The 20,277-nt window shown below is 36.7% G+C and overlaps 1 protein-coding gene across 1 annotated transcript in view; it reads right to left on the reverse strand.

The window, feature by feature from the left end:
- Positions 1–20,277, reverse strand: part of ATAD2B (ATPase family AAA domain containing 2B) — a 262,920-nt gene that overhangs the window by 42,066 nt on the left and 200,577 nt on the right. Inside the window, exons 20-22 of the mRNA XM_007939264.2 lie at positions 9,152–9,287; positions 6,407–6,603; positions 2,774–2,933 (exon numbers count right to left, since the gene is read on the reverse strand). Coding sequence (XP_007937455.1) covers positions 2,774–2,933; positions 6,407–6,603; positions 9,152–9,287 — 493 coding nt within the window. The remainder of the gene's footprint in view (positions 1–2,773; positions 2,934–6,406; positions 6,604–9,151; positions 9,288–20,277) is intronic.

A 20,277-nucleotide genomic window follows, 5' to 3' on the forward strand; every position in this document is an offset into this window, starting at 1 on the left:
ATCGAAACCAGGAGAGAGGTGGTGGGTGCTTTGGGAGGAACAGTTGGTAAAAGGGCTGGAGGGAGGCAGTATGTCTGGCCTTGCAGTAATAGGCCTTGGGTTACTGCTGGTAATCCTGTCTTCCTCTTGTGAGATTAGAGGAGGTCAGAACATGTGGCCTCCTTGTCCTTTTTGCAGTCATTATGAGTCGGACATGACTCAACGGCACCTAACAACAACAACAACAAAATCTCGATCTAAATCTAAAGCCCAATTGTGGGGTAAAGGACAAGGGCTGTTCTCTGGAGCCAATACATCTAGAATAGCCTAAGCAGGGGCAATAATAATGTACACTGCCTTCAGGGAGGAGGGCCTTCTACTTTTATCACCCCCTTTTACCTTTTACTGCCTTCTTTCATTGCCCCTTTCCCAACCTGCTGTCTATACATGCTCTCTGGTATGTAGATATGGCTGTCTGATTAGCATTTAATCCCAGGAGAGAGGAATTTAGGCATTCTCCTCCCAAAACATGAATTGGGGCAGGTTTGGATGACAGCCTAACTTCAGGGAACATAGGCTGCTGATGATGTCTGCTCATCATGTTCTGTTTATTCTGTGAGTAATAAATGCCTAGTGATCATACCATTAGAAAATAAATAAAGATGCATTAAAAAAAATAAATCTAAAGCCCAAGGTCTCATTACATGTGACATAGTTTCAGTAATGTTTTTAAAAACAGGCTGAGGGTATAGGCACACAAGTACTTTCATACATTGCTCAAGGCTACTGTGTAGATACCTGTGCAGGTTGCACTCTCACACAGTGCCCCAGCATGGAGTCAAATGAGGCTGGAATCCAGCCCATAGCACACTACTCAAACTGGCCTTCTTGCAGGATTGCAACCACACTGAAGATTCTCTCTCTCACTCACACAAAATTGCCATATTGGCTAACAAGGACCCTGACGCTGCTGACAGAAGTAAAAAGTGGTAAAACATTCTGTGAGGAAATTTTAATATACATTAAAAGCCTTAAAAAAAGTTATATACTCTTTGATCTAAAAATTTCACTTTAAGGAATTTATCCTAAGGAAATAATCAAGGACGTACATAAAACATATGCTATAAAGATATTCATCAGTGTTTAAAATAGAGGAGAAACTAGAAAACCCATTATGTCCAGTAATAGGGAATTAGCTATTATGGTAATTAGCTATTATGGTAAAAAAAATGTTGTTGAAATACATTCTTTAACTTGGAAAGCTTTTCACAAAATATTATGTGAAGACAAAGTTTACAAAACTCATATTATGTCATTTTAGCAAAACAATATGCATGTATGTGTATGTATGATAATGCTAATAGGATTATAGCTTATTTTCATTTTCTTCTTTGTTCTTATCTTCATTTGCTAGTTTTTCCATTTGCTATAATAAGCCAAACAGAAGCAAAACAAACAATAAAAGCTACAAAACGCAAACATCCTAACACAAAGCATAAGAACTATTACATACCATTGTAGCAATGTAAAAATTTAGTTCTGTCTCTTAACTTAGAATTAGGATGTGTGATATACTCTCATCTAAATTTAGGCAAAATAAAGCTGATTGAGCATGGAATTGAGAAATCCAGGTTATTCTAATATGTAGCTGGGTTGAGGACCACTCTCCCAAAGAACAGACATAATACTCAAACAGTACTCATATAAAAAAATATCCTTGGATAAGAGAACTTAAATAAACTTTAAAAACAAAAACAAAAAATCTTACTTGTGTATCACTTGTTGAAGAAACAGTAAGAATTCTCAATAAAGTGAGAAAGGGAAAAACAGCCCCTGACAGCTAGAAGGTAGCCTGACACTATCAGCTAGGTCTTGCTGTGCTGGTGTTATACTATTTTACAGAACACCACCATCACATAAGGCCCCCTCTGTGCTCATGATGAATGATGAAAACAAGAGCACTCTGTAATCATATCTGAACACAGACAAAAACATGAACATTGTCCTTTCCACAAGATAACCAAACATAATCCTATCCTAGCTAATACGATTTAACTGCTGCTTCTTTACCAATCACAGTTTTACCCTCAGCCCATTCTTCTTGCTTTCTAGGTTCTTAAAATAACCAATCACAAACTGACTGACATTTCCTAACAGCACCCAATCCATTACAAAGTCCCATTTCCTTAAATCTTCCTCAAAATCACTTAATACAAGTCTAAATCCTGTATGATTTCTCATGTTGCACATTCTCCCTTATTTAAGGACAGATATGTTCCTTGTGGTCCTCCTCGATGGGCACTGACAACAGTTGGGACTACAGACTTGATATAAGGTGGGATCAGGAGTAAAATTCTAAAATTATATAAAAACACCCACAACCTGTAGAAGAGAGAATTATTTCCACAAAAAGGAGTCTTTTAATATGTAGACTTATCCTATCATTACTTCCCACAAATTCAAAGTCCCAGTGCTTATCAGCACTGGTGATGTTAAAATATACGTATATTTTAAATTAAATTCTCAATTACTCAGTTTTTCATCATAACCGGAACAAAATCAAAATCTAAGTATAAAATAAAAAAAGGTAAATAAACTAAATCCTGAATACAATACCTAGAAGAATAAAATCTTTAAGTATGCTATTTTTAATATATTATTACTTCCACATCAAGAAGTTTCTGAACATAATAGGTAATAACTAGTTAATTTATCTATTTAAACACAAGCATGATTCATTATTTAAACTGACATCTCAGTGATTAGCAGTCAACCTTGCCCCGAGCGTCCTTACCTCCTGGATCCTTATCTGGATTGTATTCTAAAGCATTGCTACAGATGAGATCAATATCTTTCAGGAAATCCTTAGCAGTCAGATAATTATGTTTATCAATTTTAGTTATTATTGTTGATAAATCCATTGGTTCCTTGATTACTTCAAGATAATCTGAAACCTACAACAAATAAGATATTTTAATTAAAATTATTTCTGGTTTTTTATCTTTTATAAAAAAATAAAAACACAGTTATTTAAAAATTTAATCTAGATATTTAAGATTTTAAGAAAAATTACAGGACAATTTATTCTACCAAAGTTAATCTGTAATACTTTCCATGAATAGCCTCACTTTCCAAGTCATATCTACATTGGCCTGAAATATTTCTCATTTTCAAGTTTGAAACTAATTCTCTAGTTTTGTTGCTATTTGCTTATTTTTTAATTCTTTGGACATATTTGAGAAGAGAATATATGGGTAAAAGCACCTGTAAATGATGGGTAAAAGCATCAATAAATGTTACCTTAAGAAAATATTTTAAAAATCCTTGACTTTTTATATTAGAAAAGTTCTTCTGATGAATCTCTTTAAAAATTTTAAACAAAAACTTTTCTTTCTCTTTCAGTTTTCTATGGTGAATCATTTCATGGAAAGTGTTTCTACTCCTTTGGAGGCATTACAAATATTTTGAGTTTTAATTATAAAACTTTGCTTTCACCACTAGTAAAAGATTTATGGACTTGAGTATTAACAAATCTACAAAGAAGAAACACATTCTGTTCTATGTGCTGATTTTCAGGTAGCTAACTCAAAATAGGTGATACTAAGTAATGACTTGCCCAACAAATTATATGCTCTATATCACTTGACCAGTAAGTAAGCTCTAGCAACCTATATATCTATTGGCTTTCTTAATGCAAATCTCAAATCATGTAATTAGGTCAGATATAAAAGCAGCTTAAGCAATAATGTCTAATTAGTCCAGGGCTAATTTCTGGAGATAATTAATTTCTGCTCTAGGAAACCAAAAGCTAGTTTCAGATGGTATTATTATTTTTTTAAATTTATGTGTATGTACACACACATATACACATATATAAAACATATCTCTTAAACCTTTTAACATATAAAAAAAATGTTAGCTAATAAGGTATGTGTGTGAGTATGTGTGTGTGTGATTTATATTTTGGCCTCTAGGAGCTGAAAAGCTGGTCAACCAGGGAAGGCAGTAGAACTATACTGGAATAAGCAACAGTGCAGAAGATATTAATAGAACTCTTGCCTCTGGCACCTGGCATGCCCTGTATACATGTAGAAAATATTTTATAAACTGGAAAGTACTATGAAAAACTTTTATTACTAAAGGCCATAAAATTTTAGTACCTATGTTTAATTTGAAAATTCAGTATTTATTTTCCTAAATAATTTTGTTTTCTCCATTGTCAGCTTGGGAACTCTGGTAGCGTAGTGCCTAAGGCACTTGACTGCTAACCAGAAGGCTGGCGGTTGAAACCCACCAGCCACTCCTCGGAAGGAAGATGGGGCAATCTATGTCCGTAGTGATACTGCCTCAGAAACCCAAGGGGGGGTCGCTATGAGTTGGGTCCAACTGGACGGCACATAACAACAACAACAACTGTCAGCTTTGGAATTTAATAAAGCTTTTAGACATTTTAAATTCACTATTGCAATACAAACTTAAGTGTTTCGATACAAACTTAAGTTATCTAACTGCTATCTTGTTTCCTGTTGCTAATCCTTCCCAAAGACTCCTATGTTTAAGAGCAGACAGAGAACCAATGGCAGAATACCTGAAAAGAACAAAGGAAGAAACAAGAGGAATATAACTCAACCCTTAAATAAGTTTTTATCTGACCGATACTTCCTATTCTTTTCCACTGCCTTACCATCAGTTATAAAATTTTTACTCTGTTACAGACAGCATTTAAAATTTGCAATCTCTTCTGGTTAGAAAGAAAAAGTATCCTAAGCAAAGGCAAAATTGGTTTATTCCAAACATGGGACGTTGTTTTAGGGGAAGCTCTTACCCTTTAAAAAGTATCAAGAGTCTAAACATATTCAATATTGGGGTGGGTAGCAGAGGCATTTTAAACAACCTTTAAAGTCGGCTGATAGTTTTAAGGCTGTCTGAAAACACTAGTGGAAAAAAATATTCCGCTAATATAAAGTGGGAGCTCTGGTAGCATACTACCTAAAGGAACCTGACTGCTAACCAGAAGGCTGGCAGTTCAAACCCACCAGCCACTCCTCGGAAGAAAGATAGGGCAATCTACTTCTGTAGTGATACTGCCTCGGAAACCCAAAGAGGGGTCGTTATGAGTTGGGTCCGACTCGACGGCACTTAACAATAACAACAATATGAAGTGATATTTATCCAATAAAGAAAGCAAATTAGGCAGGTCTTGTTACTGTAGTGGGGAAGGTTGGTGGAGGTAGCTGTGATATAGTATAAACAATTTTTTTCAAATTCTAAGTCATTCCATTTTTAAAATTTCCAGTCACTTGCCAACTGTATGATCTAACTGAACCTTAGTGTCTTCAGCTGCAAAGTCAGAGTAATAATACTGACACTACACTACAAGGTTGTTGAGGGGAGCCAATGTTTAAAACTATATATTGTGGACAAATAAGCAAATCAAATTACAGTCACTTCATCAATAAAAAGGAAAAACATATTTTCAAACTTGCCAGGGAGAGAAAAATGTAATGCTAGCTCATTGACCCCAGTCACACATAAGGTAATGGTTCCAAAGGAAGCTTCTCAGGTCCAAAAGCACAGATTTCACAATTAGGACATGACATTAAACTTTGAATCATTTAATAATTCAAATTTAAAAAAAAAAAAAGAAGTAAAAACTGAAAACACCAACACTGTTCAAACATGGAGTCTGAACTATAAGAAGAAGGCCAGTAAAGATGACATTGTGTTTATCCACACACTATATTATCCCAGGATAAAAAATATCAGTAATAATCTAAAATAATAATAGTTTACACTATTATGAAAGATTCCAAATGGAAAATTTCTTTTTACTCATTATCACAAACCATGCTCTCACAAGGACACAAAACAATACACATAAAGTGAGAAATTTTCCACCGGGAACAAAGAAAACCTTGGCAGAAAAAATAATTTTAACTGCATAGGATGGGCTTAACTTCAAACAGCATCTCAAACACAGGCAATTCCAAAATAGGAAATTCAAAGAAATTTCAGGCATCTTATCCATCTCTTTTGATGATTTATATGTTATTTGGGAAATGTCGATATTAATTGGCATTGCTTGATTATTATCAATATACATTGTGTGAGCAGAATTTATCCTGGAATAAAAATAGTCTAGTATGGACAGCTCATTATAGTAACTTTAAATCCTCTTCATAAACTGAAGAGTATGAGATCCCAAGGATCAATAATAATTAACAGGAGATATACAAATCAGTCACTAATTTTACCCAAAAGTCACCAGATGTTTCCTGATGACATGGGTAGTTATAACATGGATTATAATTTTACAGGGGGTAATATTCATCCATGCCTTTGTTTTTTTTCTTTCCAAAAAAAGATGTCAATATTTTTTTCTTTTAGCCAGTTCAACTTCACTGTTTGCACACTACTGAAACAAGACCTCTTCAATATCCACCGGTTTGCTGAAGATGTTAAAGCGTTTATCTGTGGCCAGCCTCTTGGTTACATCCCTGAGAAACAACCGCAATTCTCTTAAAGTATTTTCCTCCTGGTCCTCCATTCGATTTTTTTCTGATTCTGATAACTGGCGAGGTGGAGAAGGTAATGCAAGAGGAAGCACTTCCATGGCACAAAGAGCTAAAGAAAACAGAAGAAAATGTTAAGATTCCAATATGGTAGGAATTAAGACTTAAATTACTTTTCTGGCATTTCTGCAAAATATTCTTTTCAGAAAAGAATTCCACATATATGTGAACCATGATTTAAATAAGTGAAAATCTGAATGTAAAAAAAAAAAAAAAAAAATTAAGGTATGCTTCACTTTACAAAGTAACTCACAATAAAACAAACAAAATCCAATGCCGTCAAGTAGATTCTGACTCATAGTGACCCTATTAGAGCAGGGTAAACTGCCCCATAGGGTTTCCAAGGCTGCTATCTTTATGGAAGCAGACTGCCACATCTTTCTCCCATGGAGTGGATGGCGGGTTCAAACTGCTATTGTTGTTGTTGTTATCTGCCATCAAATCGGACCAAACTCATAGTGACCCCTCCTTGGGTTTCCAAGGCAGTATCACTACGGAAGTAGATTGCCCCATCTTCCTTCCAAGGAGTGGCTGGTGGGTTTGAACCACCAGCCTTCTGGTTAGCAGTCAAGTGCCTTAGGCACTATGCTACCAGAGCCCCTTAACTCACAATAGGACTAAACAAAAAACAAACCAAACCCACTGCCAAGGAGTCAGTTCCGACTCATCGCGACTACCACTGGGTTGCCAAGGCAGCAAATCTTTACAGAAGTAGATTGCCCAGTTTTGCTTCTGTGGAGTGGCTGCTGAGTTTGAATCACCAACCTTCTGGTTAGCAGTCAGATTCCTTAGGCACTGTGCCAACAGAGCTCCTTTACATTAGGGCTACACTCCTTTAAAACACAAATTATTTTAAATAATTTGACTCGAAATATTATTTAAATAAAACTTATGAAAAATGCTTCAAATCAACATAAATATCTTCAAGATGAAGTACTATTACTGATTTGCTGAAGTCAATTTTATTTAAAACCTGTTTCTCAAAATGGGGTTGCCTTATATGCACAGAAAGTAAACAATTATTTGATCCTTCCTGACCCCAAATAAATTCTGATTTCAGGCAAATCTCCTATATTCATATTCTTAGTACAACACAATAAGAACACTGAATGGCACTTGGGAGCAAAAAAAAAAGGGGGGGGGGAGAAGAAAAAACAGAATCCCAGAGATTGGAAGAGATAAAAACAAACTCAGTTTAAAGTTTTGTACATAAAATCTGTGGTATTTATGACCTAAGCTAAAATAAAAATCTTATTAAGTTTTTAATAATCATAATGTGCCCTAATTCTTTAAAAGATCTTCCTGATATCAAATTGAAGCTCTGGATAAAAATTCTAAGTAGTCTCATTGGTTTCTAAATAGTCCCTAAGAAGAAAAATAAAATTCAACAGAAGCAACTCAAAAAAATAATTATATCAATCCTAAAGATAAAAAATTCAGATTATGGGACTGAAATATATCTAAGAGCATACAAGATACCATATTATATCATTTTCATAATTAATTATCTTAAATACTGGTATTTAGAGTAAATGAGGCAATAACCAATAACCAATCAGAAGATGTGATTCTGAATTTTCACAAAATTTCTGGGGGAAAAACACAATTATAGCTATTGGATAGGGTTCATTTTTAAGACATTGAGAAATTTTAGAAAGAAGCCCACTAACGAGCAACAGGATTATTAAAGTTTGGGTAATGTAACCAATTTGAAGAGCAGACAAACAAAACCACTGGAAAGAATATGAAAAAGGAAGAATGTGACAGAGATGGGCACTTATTTTAAAATCCTACAAGAACTGCTTGGAGAAACATTAAAGACAGAGTAAGGGGGGAAAGAACTTTTTTTTTTTTTTTTAACCAAACAGGATTGCTATTTCCTAGAAGAAGCTGAATGAGTAACTTAGAGGATCTTATTTATTTATTATGTATCTTAAATTAGGAAAAGAAACTCTTTTCAAAGTACAGAATACAGTCCTTACATAAGTCAGAGAACTAAAATCTGGCAAATTCTTGATGCCCTTCTTAATGCTATGAATCCAAACCCAAGAAAAAATCAAATGCTTAAAACAAAGACATGATAGATTTCTAAGTGCCTAACATAAGACATCTAACATGATAGATATCCAATAAATATTTTTTAAATTATCAAAAAAAACCAGAAAAAGCATATATTCTCCCCAGTCCTTAGCCCCATCAAACCTTCCCTGGCCCATAACAGAATCAGCACACCACCTGGTATTCACAACCTGACAAACTCCTAGGTACTTGAAGTGACTACAGCAGACAAAATCAAAGACTTTTTTTCTCTCGTTTTTTGAGTCTCACTCAGAACGTGAAATTTAGCAGAGTATAGGGACTGAAGTAATCAGGGGAATACTTCACTAACAGTCATATATTAGTAAAGCTTTAACATTTAGGTACTCCCTAAATTCCTCAAGTCAGATGAACACAATGGCCACTTCTCCATGGGTCAATCTAAATAGAATCTGACAAACTATGTGCATGAAGAAATGGTTAAAAAAATTCTGGGCTCCAAGAAAGGGCGTTCAATGATTAACTCCATCCCCCCATTTCCCTCATGGTTTAAGGGGCTTTACCGGTGTGTTTCCTTCGCGGTGGAGCCATTGATGCCTGATTGAGAATCAATTCTTGGAAAAATTTTCTTCTGTCTTCTTCAATAGGCCTTTGAATATACAAGACCTCTTCATACTGTATTCTAAAGATACATTTAATCTATACACATACGCACACAAAAAAAAGACATGAAATATATATAGAGAATTAAAAGTTTACATATTATACCAAGTTGTAATTTCTTTAATTTAAAGTACCATTCTCAATATTCATTCAACATGCATATGGACTTAAGGCTAACCTAGTCTTGGACTAGGAGCTCTGGTAGCATAGTGCCTAAGGCACTTGACTGCTAACCAGAAGGCTGGTGGTTCAAACCCACCAGCCACTCCTCAGAAGGAAGGTTGGGCAATCCTACTTCCATAGTGATACTGCCTCAGAAACCCAAGGAGGGGTCGCTATGAATCAGGGCCGACTAGATGGCAAATTAACAACAACAACAACAGTCTTGAACTATACAGTTGAGAGGTTTAACCTCATGGATTAAAACAAAAATGGAAAAATTATCTAGTTGCTCACTAATAAATGAGACTATATCTGGAAGATTGAGCAGAAAATACCAAAAAAGGCAAACTGACTGCAATATAGTCAGAGACCAACAAACTCAAAGGGCCGTTGCTTAAGAGTTGAAAAGTAATTACCTAGAATCTATAACCTGGAAGGATGGTGAAACACTGACTTCTCATCCTTATGTTTCTTTGTACTTCCTAACCACTGACCTTCCCTCCTGTACTCTTTCCCTATCAAGTCTATTTCATTTATCTTCTGGAATCCTGGTTCTGCTGCAAATAAACTACACTTTTGTCTTCTCACAGATGCTCCACAATCACACCACTTTCCACACAACACTCTCAGGCAAAATAAGCCAGTCATCCTTATACCCCTTAGTTCCTACTATCTGGTGATTTACCTGACCCTCATCTATTGTCCTGTTCTATAAATACTCTGACCCCCAACATTCCCTTTCTAAGAGAAGTTTTTAAGAATCTCTTCATATCATCTGCATGTATCTACCATGACATTTAATACTTCATTTATGTATTTTTCTAGATTTATCATCTACCTTCTAGACACCAAAATCTTTGAGAACAAAACATCTGTTTTCATATACCTACCACAGTGCCTGTTACATAATTATGCTTTATGAGCATATAAACAAAAACCAAACTCACTGCTGTCAAGTCAGTTCCGACTCATAGTGACCCCTCCCAGGGTTTCCGAGGCAGTACCCCTATGAAAGTAGATTGCCCAACCTTCCTTCTGAGGAGCGGCTGGTGAGTTTGAACCACCAGCCTTCTGGTTAGCAGTCAAATGCCTTAGGCACTACACCACCAGAGCTCCTACTAATGAACATATAGTGAATGAATAAAGTGTGTGGTTTTGTTCCCCAATCCACATCAAATTGGCAATAACAAATAAAAAAAGGAACAAGTTCACTAGTATGGAAATAAATACCAACCATAACAGGGTAGAAATAGTGGATTAAAATGAAAAACAATGGGATTTTAGTCCAAATTCAGCCACACATTTGTGCTAAATTTTGATTAATTCACTCAATTTGTCAGGTGTAACCACTTAAGTGAAAAGTTGGTGGTTTGAATGCACCCAGCCACTCACCCAGTGGCTCTACAAGAGAAAGACCTAGCACTCTGATCCTGTAAAGATCACAGCCTATAAAACTCTTTGGGACAGTTCTACTGTCACATGGAGTCACTATGAGTCTAAATTAATTCTGTAGTACCTAAAAACAACTACTACTTACTGGATTAATTCTATTAATTAAACAGTAAAAATTTCATAAAAATTATTTCATTCACTTCTCCTGACAATATAAGGTACACACCCACTTCTCTGCAACATGATTATATTCCAAGGACCCCAATGCTAAACTGGCATTATGCAAGAGTGGGGCATGGCCTATCTTCAGAGCCAATGCCCCCTATCTCCGGTGTCTCAAAGCCCATTGGGTACCCACGGCATATATCAGGATGTGCGTGATGCAGTGGGACCCCCTTCCCCACCATGCTTTCCCATCGTGGACCCAAAGGGATTTGGAGTGGTGGTGGTGGTCAGGTGTTGCCCACCACCTCCCTCCTCTTGGTGCCTGCCCTGGCCAAGGATTCCACTTGTCCTCCACCTGCACTGGGCAGGAACCCCACTTGTCCTCTGTCTGCCCCAAACAGTCCTCTTCCCGCTTTCTTCCTCCCCACCATCCCCCTCACCATCCTCCTTGTCACTTTCGGGCTCTCGTCCGGCCTCTCCCTGCCTACCCATGACCTCACATGGTCCCACCATTGCCCTGGTCCATAGCCTGACCAAGATGTCATGGACAAATGGGATATGGCATCCCATGGCCAGTTGGCTGCCATTCCTCATGTGGCACAGTCATTACCAAAACCTCCTGCATATCATTTGGGGAGGCCCACATAGGGAGCCCCAGGCCCAGCCACAGCCACACATTGAGCTGGGACCATCAGAGTCAATGCCTGAGAATTTGTTCAAAGTTGTTATAAATGTGAAATGTCAAATAATGAGATAGTAATAAGTGAGGAGTATAGGTATATATCATTTCTTCATTTTATAGATGAAGAAACTTGCTTAAAAAGGCCACAAAGGAATAAATACAACCTCTACAAGCCTTTTCCGACTCTCAAATTCTAAGATGGAGAAGAAAGAAAAAATAAAAAGTAGATATCACAATTCAAAACTTGGATAGGGAATTATCTCAGTCTAAAGTTAAAGCCTTTAAGAATGTATAAGTTCACTTTGTAGTCCCACCCCCCCCTGCCCAGTATTACATCTACCTACTCAACCCATCCACGTGGTCAGGTTCCAGAAACATTAGCATTATGTGAAAATGGCAGCTTTTTGTTGTAAAATCTGGCTTTTTTTTTTTTTTTTAATTTATTGTGTGCTTATCACTGTGATGAAACCAGATATGGATTATTCCTCTTGCAGGGAAGAAGGCTTAGAAGACAAAACTGGGTAAGGTTGGGCTGTGTGAGTAGAGGGCCCATGGCTTAATCACTTCACCTTCCTCCTGTGCTGGGCCAGAGCTTCCTTCATGAGTCACCTCCAGGTGACCACTCCCATCCCTGCACACCCGCATTCATGGTCACCAGAGGCTGCTCTACCCTACAGGCCTGGCAAGTCAATGAGGCTCAGGGCTTCCTGCAAGGGTACACCCAGTCCACCAAGAAAGAGGCTTTAGGCACAGTTCAAGTCACTTTGGGATGTCATTAAACTTCCATGCATGCCTTCCAAATACTCTCTGATATCTCTTTCTTTCCTCCCTTCCCCCAACAGAAATTTTGAGCAGGCCAAATAGGAGCTTGGAACAGGTACCCATTGGCTCCATGCTGCCTACACATCTGCACAGGGGCTGCAGTCATGTCACCCCACAGGAAAAAGATAAAGGACATGAGGCAGCATGGACAGCTTCCCAGAGGCCACATGGAAACCTCCTTGAAGGAGACACTCCATAGTCACTCCAGATCCACTGCTGCAATGCCTACCTACTACCTTATTAATGCAGAATACAGCAGATTTTTAACTACTATCATAAATATGCAATGTGAGACAATGATAAACAAGGAGTGGTGGTAAAATAGTGATCAAGGCACTGGGCTGCTAACCAAAAGGTTGGGGATTTGAACCCATCAGCCACTTCACAGGAAAAGATGAGACAGTCTGCTTCCATAAAGATTTACAGTGTTGGAAATCCAGTGGAGGTCACTATGAGTCAGAACCAACTCAATGGCAGTAGGTTTGGTTTGGTTTTGGTATACACCATGATCAAGTGGGGATTTAATCCAGGGATGCAAGGGTGATTTCAACAATAGAAAATCAATCAATGTAATACACCACATTAACAGAGTAAGGGAAAAGATCCACATAATCACCTCAATTGATGCATAAATGGCATTTGACAAAATTTAACATCTTTTCATGACAAAAAAATACATTCAGCAAAATAGGAAGAGATATTCCTCAATATAATAAACGGCATTTATGAAAAACCTATAGCTAATGTTACACTCAACAGAAAAAGACTGAAAATTTTCTTATTAAGATCAGTAACAAGACCAAAGATGCCCATTCTAACCACTGTATTCAATATTGTTTTGGAAGTCATATCCAGAGTAATTAGGCAAAGGGGGAAAAAAAAAAAAAGTTTCCAAATAAGGAAGGAGGAAGTAAAACTATCCCTTTTGACAGATTACATGATCCTATACATAGAAAATCCTAAAGATTATACAAGAAAACTTGAACTAATAAATGAATTCAGTGAAGTAGCAGGGGAAAAAGTAAACACACAAAAAAATCAGTTGAGTTTCCATACATCAGCAATGATCAAGTTGTACATAGAAAATTACAAAACATTACTAAAAGAAACTAAAGAAGACCTAAATAAATTCTGTGTTCATGGAAGGCTTAATATAGTTAAGATAACAATACTTCCAAATCAGTTTATAAATTCAATGCAATCCCATCAAAATTCCAACACCTTTTTTACAGAAATGAAAAGTCAATTCTCAAATTTATATGGAGGGACAAGGGACTCCTAATAGCTACGAAATAGACATGTGAAATTTACCAAGCTCCCCTCATGGAGCTCATGGTCTAGATCATAGGTTCTTGACCATTTAGTGTCAGGAATGCTTTACACTCTTAAAAAATTACTGAGTACCCCAAAGAGCTTTCATGCTGAATACATCTGTCAATGACTGCATATTAAAAATTAAAACTGAGGATATTTAAAATTATTTATTCATCTAAAAAATAAATCCATTACATATCAATGTTAAAAAGTGTATTTTTTGGTTGTGGGCAAGATGGAGAACAGATAGACAAGCTAAACAAACCCTCTTCAACAAAGAAGAGAGAAATTAATTGACACAGGTACAGAAGATAATTCTGGAGCCCTGAGCTTTGAAAGGAAGGATACAGAAGTGGATTAAATACCAACTAGTAGAAGAATCTGAATGAAAACAGTGAAAAATGAGAAGTGGAGCTGCAGACTTTCAGCTATCTTGACGCTGTAACCAGTTTGAATATTTACAAATGGTGTTATAAATAGGCCAGTAACCTAAAAAACAGCCCTGCTTGCAAAGGGCTACTGGTGATGACAACTAAAAAGAGAAGCAGCAAAGAAGGAGACAAACTGAGCTGTAGACTCACCTGTCCAGAAGGCATAAATATTTTGAAAATTTATAACCAGCACAGCAATTTTGGATTTTTAAAGAAGCAGTAGTCCAATCCCAGGGGCTTAAGAATAGGCTCTGCTTACCCAAGACAGCATGGCAACAACACTGAAGGCTGATGACTGGAAAGGGGTGATATTCCCTTTGTTACATTTATACTCTACACCCTCTGAGTGAATGGAGGTACAGCCGGCCATCCCCCACCTCCACCAACCTTCTGGACCAGCAGCAATTCCATCTCAGTCTGTGTGCAGGGCCTAGAAGTCCCAATTTTTTGTTGTTTGTTTGTTTTTATTCTTTTATTCTTTTTTATTTTTATTCTTTTTTCCCTTCCCAGGTTCTAGATTTTGAGTTTTTTTCCTCTTCCCTTTTCTTGGTTCTTTCTATCCCTAGGTTTTCTTTTTGCATTTGTCTCATTTCTTTTTTTATTATTCTTTTACTCGAGCTCTTTTATCACTAGTTATTATGGGTTTTTATTTTTCCCTTTTCTTTATCTTCTGTCTTTTTAAAGTATTTCTCTAAATATTTTTTCTCATTTATTGCCTTACTTTTTTTTTACTTTGTGGTAATTGTTCCTGTGTGTTTATATAGTGTGTGCTTTCTGTCTTCGTTTTTACTTTTTTGTTGGTTTTCTTCATTGCTGTTTTTGTCTGAGTGCAACTGTGTCCGTAGGACCCAATCATACCCACACCTCCTGCAGGCCCACCTACTGAGTGAGGGCCACCACTTGCTTCTACACCAATTGGCCAACAACAGATCACAGCTAATATGAGTGAGACTAACCTTTAACTGCTCTTCACAAACAGCTGACAAAGATTTGTGCATCCACTTTCATTCTCTATCACACCCTCCAGGAGACAAGTGGTGAGTGCATAAGTGCTGCCAAGTACCGAACAGAATAACACAATACCTTGTTTACTCAGATATATCAAAACAAAACAAAGAAAAAAAAATTGGGGTGAACCACTACAACATACAATCACCAATTTAACACAACATCACAATGTCTTGGATACAATAGACCATCATAATCCACACAAAGCAAGATAAAGTAGTAGAAACAAGGGAGCACAATACAGACCCACAAAACATTCCCGAAGAAGAAGTAGCACTGAAACTCCCTGATAAGGAATTCAAAAGAATTATATTTAGGCACCTGCAAAGAACTGAGAGACAGGTCAAGAAGACACCTGCAAGAAGTGAGAGACTGATAAAATTAAGGAAAACACAGACAAAGCCCTAGAACAATTTAGGAAGACAATAAAAGTATACAATGACAAAATAAAGAAAAAATTGGAAATGATACAAAATCTACAGATAGAAATCAAGAAGATTAATAAAATTTCAGAAATAGATAACACATTGAACAGGCAAAGCAGCAGGACTGAATAAATGGAAGAAAGAGGTAGTGAGATTGAAGACAAATACTTCAATACTTCCTTGGTAAGGGATCAATCAAAAAAAAAAAAAAAAAAAAAAAGCCTAAGGTTCATGTAGGATACCATAAAAGGAACAACCTACATGTAATGAGAATTCTAGAACACAAGAGACGAATAAAACCACAGAGAAAATTGTCGGAGATATGTTGGAAGAAAATATCCCTGATATGATGAAAAACGAGAATGTATCATTCAAGAAGTTCAATGAACCCCAAACGAAAATCACCAAGACATATCATCATTAACTCACCAAAACCAAACACAAAGAAAGAATCCTGAAAGCAGTCCAGAAAAAACAAAGGGCAACTAAGAAGACTAAGCTCTGATTTCTTGGCAGAAACCATGCAGGTAACAAAGCAATGGGATGATATATATAAAATCCTGAAAGAAAAAATTTCCAACCAGGAATTATATACCCAGCAAGATCATCCCTCAAATATAATAGTGAAATTAAGACATTTCCAGATAAGCAGAAATAAAGGGAATTTGTTAAAATCAGATCAACCTTACAAGAGATGCTAAATGGAGTCATTTGGACAGAGAACCAACAACAGCAAACAACAACTGACCATTAACAAACATGATGACATAACCCAGAAACCAATCCAGTTATGGAAATATTCAAAGTAAAATAAGCGTATAAGACTGTAAACAGGGAAACAGAGACATCAACTGGCAAATGAGGACAACTACATACCAAAAAGATGGAAAAAATAGTGTAGTTACAGAACTTCTAAATAGTGAGGAAGAAAATTGCAAGATAGAACGGACTGTTCTAAACTTAGGAAGAAAATCATAAATCACAAGGTAACCTCAAAGAAAAATTATAAACTTTTGCATACAAGTACAAAAGAGGACAAGCACAAACGTTTAGCAAATACTAAAACAACAGCAACAAAGAAAGTGATAATGTGATTCCTAAACAAAATGAGCTCAGCACAGAAAATTATAAGGAACAAAGAAATCAGCAACACCACAAAAAAACATAAAATAAAATGACAGCAACAAATTCATACTTGCCAATAATTGCACCGAATGTAAATGGATTAAATGCACCACTCAAGAGACAAAGAGCTGCAGACTGGGTAAGAAAACATAACCCATCAATATGCTGTCTACAAGAGACACATCTTAGAAACAAAGACAAAAACAGACTAAAAAACAAAGGTTGGAAGAAGATATATCAAGCAAATGCCAATCAAACAAGACCAGAAGTAGCAATATTAATTTCTCGTAACAAAGACTTTAAGACAAAAACCACCATAACAGACAAGGAAGGAATTATTTAATGATTAAAGGATCAATTTAACAAGAGGACATAACCATAATAAATATCTATGCACCCAAATGAAAGAGCCCCCAAATACATAAAGCAGGCTTTAACAGACTGAAAAGACAAATAGATGACTCCACAGTCATAGTAGGAGACTTTAATACACCACTTTCAACAAAAGATAGAAATGGAAAGACTTTCAACAACGATGAAGAAGAACTAAAAAACAAAACCCAACTTGTCCTTATAGACATCTACAGAGCACTGTACCCAATAACAGCACAATATATTGTTGTTGTTGTTGTTATGTGCCGTCGAGTCGGCCCTGACTCATAGCGACCCCTCCTTGGGTTTCTGAGGCAGTATCACTAAGGAAGTAGATTGCCCCATCTTCCTTCCGAGGAGTGGCTGGTGGATTTGAACCGTCAGCCTTCTGGTTAGCAGTCAAGTGCCTTAGCCACTATGCTACCAGAGCTCCAGCACAATATATAGTCTTTGTAAAATTTTTTTTTTGATATGTTGTTGAAGTCTATTGGCTAGGATTTTGTTGAAGACTTCTGCATCTATATTCACGAGGGATACTGATCTGTAGCTTTCCTTGCTAGTGATGTCCTTGCTTGGTTTTGGTATTAGGATTATGCTTGCTTCATGAAATATATCTGGGAGGATCCCATCCTTTTCTATGTTTGGGAATAGTTTGAGTAGGATTGGTGAAAGTGTCTTGGGGACACCCAGGAGTCCATGGACCACAGTTTGAAATAGTTGGTCTAAAACAATGATTGCCAACATTTTTTTGATCATACACCTCATCAGTAAAAAATCTTAAAAATATACCCTCCAGTATATGCATATTTATTTATACATACTATTTGAGTAATATATTATTTCTATTATAAAATATATACCCCCAAAATGGTTAAGATAATATGAATAATAAGATGAAGAGAAATTCTAATATTTTTCCCAATATCCCAATCAATTGTCTTGAGTACAAAGTTATGTTGGGGATGCTGGACTATAACTGAGATACCAAGAAAGATTTAAAAGAGAATGTCATACCCAAACCAAATCTACTGCCATCAAGTCAACTATGACTCATGGTAACCCTTTAGGACAGAGTAGAAATGCTCCATAGGGTTCCCAAAGCTGTGACACTTTATGGAAGCAGACTGCCTCATCTTTCTCCTACCGAGTGTCTGGTGGATTCAAACCGCAGGCTTTTTAGTTAGCAGTCAAGCAATTAACCACCTGTGCCACCAGTATGCCAAGAGAATGTCTTAAGGCCTCTGGAGAGTGATATTTTCCCATTTTGCCCCACTGTGGGTTTCCTCAATTCAAACAAAAGCAGTTCTTTATTGCTAATAAAACAACTATACCCATAGTGAATAATACCTTTTTGGTTTTGTTCTATTTTTAATGACAGAGTCAAGAAGCCTTTTAACCTCTGACTAATGAGTTAATCTTCTGATTAGAATTTATTACAGAAGACTTATTTAAAAAAGAAAGAAGAAAACAGAAATTACCATTATGTCGACACGCAAAAAGATAAATACTATTAACATTTCTCTGTATATGCTTCCAGTTACTTCTTTATAAAAAGGAATAATTATTATATTGATTTATTACCTGCTTTCTGAAATAATACATTCAAACATCTCTGTATGACATTAAATATTTCACATCACTATGTTTAGTGGCCTCCGGTTCCATGAACAAATCTACTATAATTTAAACAATTTCTTACTATAGAGCATCTAGATATCTATCAATAAAGGCTATGATTAGAACCCCATAGCTGTATCCTTGTGATATCCATAAAAAAATTCTTGGGACAAATACATATAAATCTAAGTCAAAAAGAATGCACACTATTAAGTTATCACTATGGATTGCCCTGAAGAAAGTTTACTCCACTGTTTTTCCACTTGTCTATTTGATAGCTTAAAACTTACATTTTATTTCTACTTTAACTTATCCATCGTATTGTCTTAAAAATATCATGGTAAGAGTGGAGGCAAGATGGCGGACTAGGCAGAAAGACTGCACAAACCCTCTTCAACAAAGAAAACGTAAACCATTGAACACAGACACAGAAGACAATCTTGGACCCCTGAGCCTTGAAGGGAAGGACATAGAAGTGGACTAAACCCCAACTAGCAGAAGAATTTGCAAGAAAATACCAAAAAAGGAGACATATGGACCTGAGGTCTGGCAGCGATCCTGATGGCAAAGACAGCTTGGAGATTCCCGAGTGGTGGTAGGGCCTAAGAATTAACCTAAAAAACAGCCCTGCTAGCCAGGGACTGCACAGAGGACTGCTCTGGTGGCTGGGGAATAAATGAGAAAGGCGGGCTGAGCTGTGGACTTTTGCCGGTCTGGAGGTTGCCACCATTTTGAAGGTGTAAAAGCAGCTTGACTATTTTGGATATTTAGAGACAACATGCTCGCAGATTCCTGGGGCTTAAGAACACGGTCTGCTTTCCACCAACCCCAAGGTCACTCCGGACCTGCAAGACTGAAAAGGTACCACATTCCTCGTTACTCTTATAACCCACACTCGCTTGGTGAACAGAGGTGTGCCCATCCCCCACTGCCAACTACCTTCTGGGCCCACAGGAACTCCATCACAGTCTCTGTGCTCAGACAGAGCCTGGGTGCCCTGCCCTGTCCTCCACTGACTTTTTTTTTTTTCTCTTTTTCTACTGTTTTCTTTATCGCTTTCTTTTTTCTGATGATTAGTTTCTTTGTATTTGTCTGTTTTAAAACAACTATTATTATTAATACTTTTGTCCTTTTTAAAAATCTTCCCTTCCCAGGTCCTAGTTTTCAGCACTTTTTCTTTTCCCTGTTCCTGGTGGAAATTTTCTTTTTTTTAATTTAAGTACTTTTCTTTTTCCCCCTTTTTTCTCATGGATAACCCTGTTCCTTGTTTTTATTTTTGCATTTTTCCCACTTTTTTTCCTTCATTATTCTCCTTCTCTACTTTTTTTCTCTTAGTGCCCTATCCCCAGATATTGCAGGTTTTCTTCTTTTCTCTTCTTCTTTTGCCCTTTTTTCTTTTTTTGGTTACTGTTCCTGTGTGATTACATGGTGTGTTTTTTGTCCATGTGCTTTTAGTTTTTTGATGGTTATTCAATTGTAATTTGTGTCTAACTGAGTGGGAGACAACAACA

Source organism: Orycteropus afer, unplaced genomic scaffold (assembly GCF_000298275.1).
Source record: "Orycteropus afer afer isolate SDZICR_OR568_19922 unplaced genomic scaffold, OryAfe1.0 scaffold00058, whole genome shotgun sequence".
Classification (NCBI taxonomy): Eukaryota; Metazoa; Chordata; class Mammalia; order Tubulidentata; family Orycteropodidae; genus Orycteropus; species Orycteropus afer.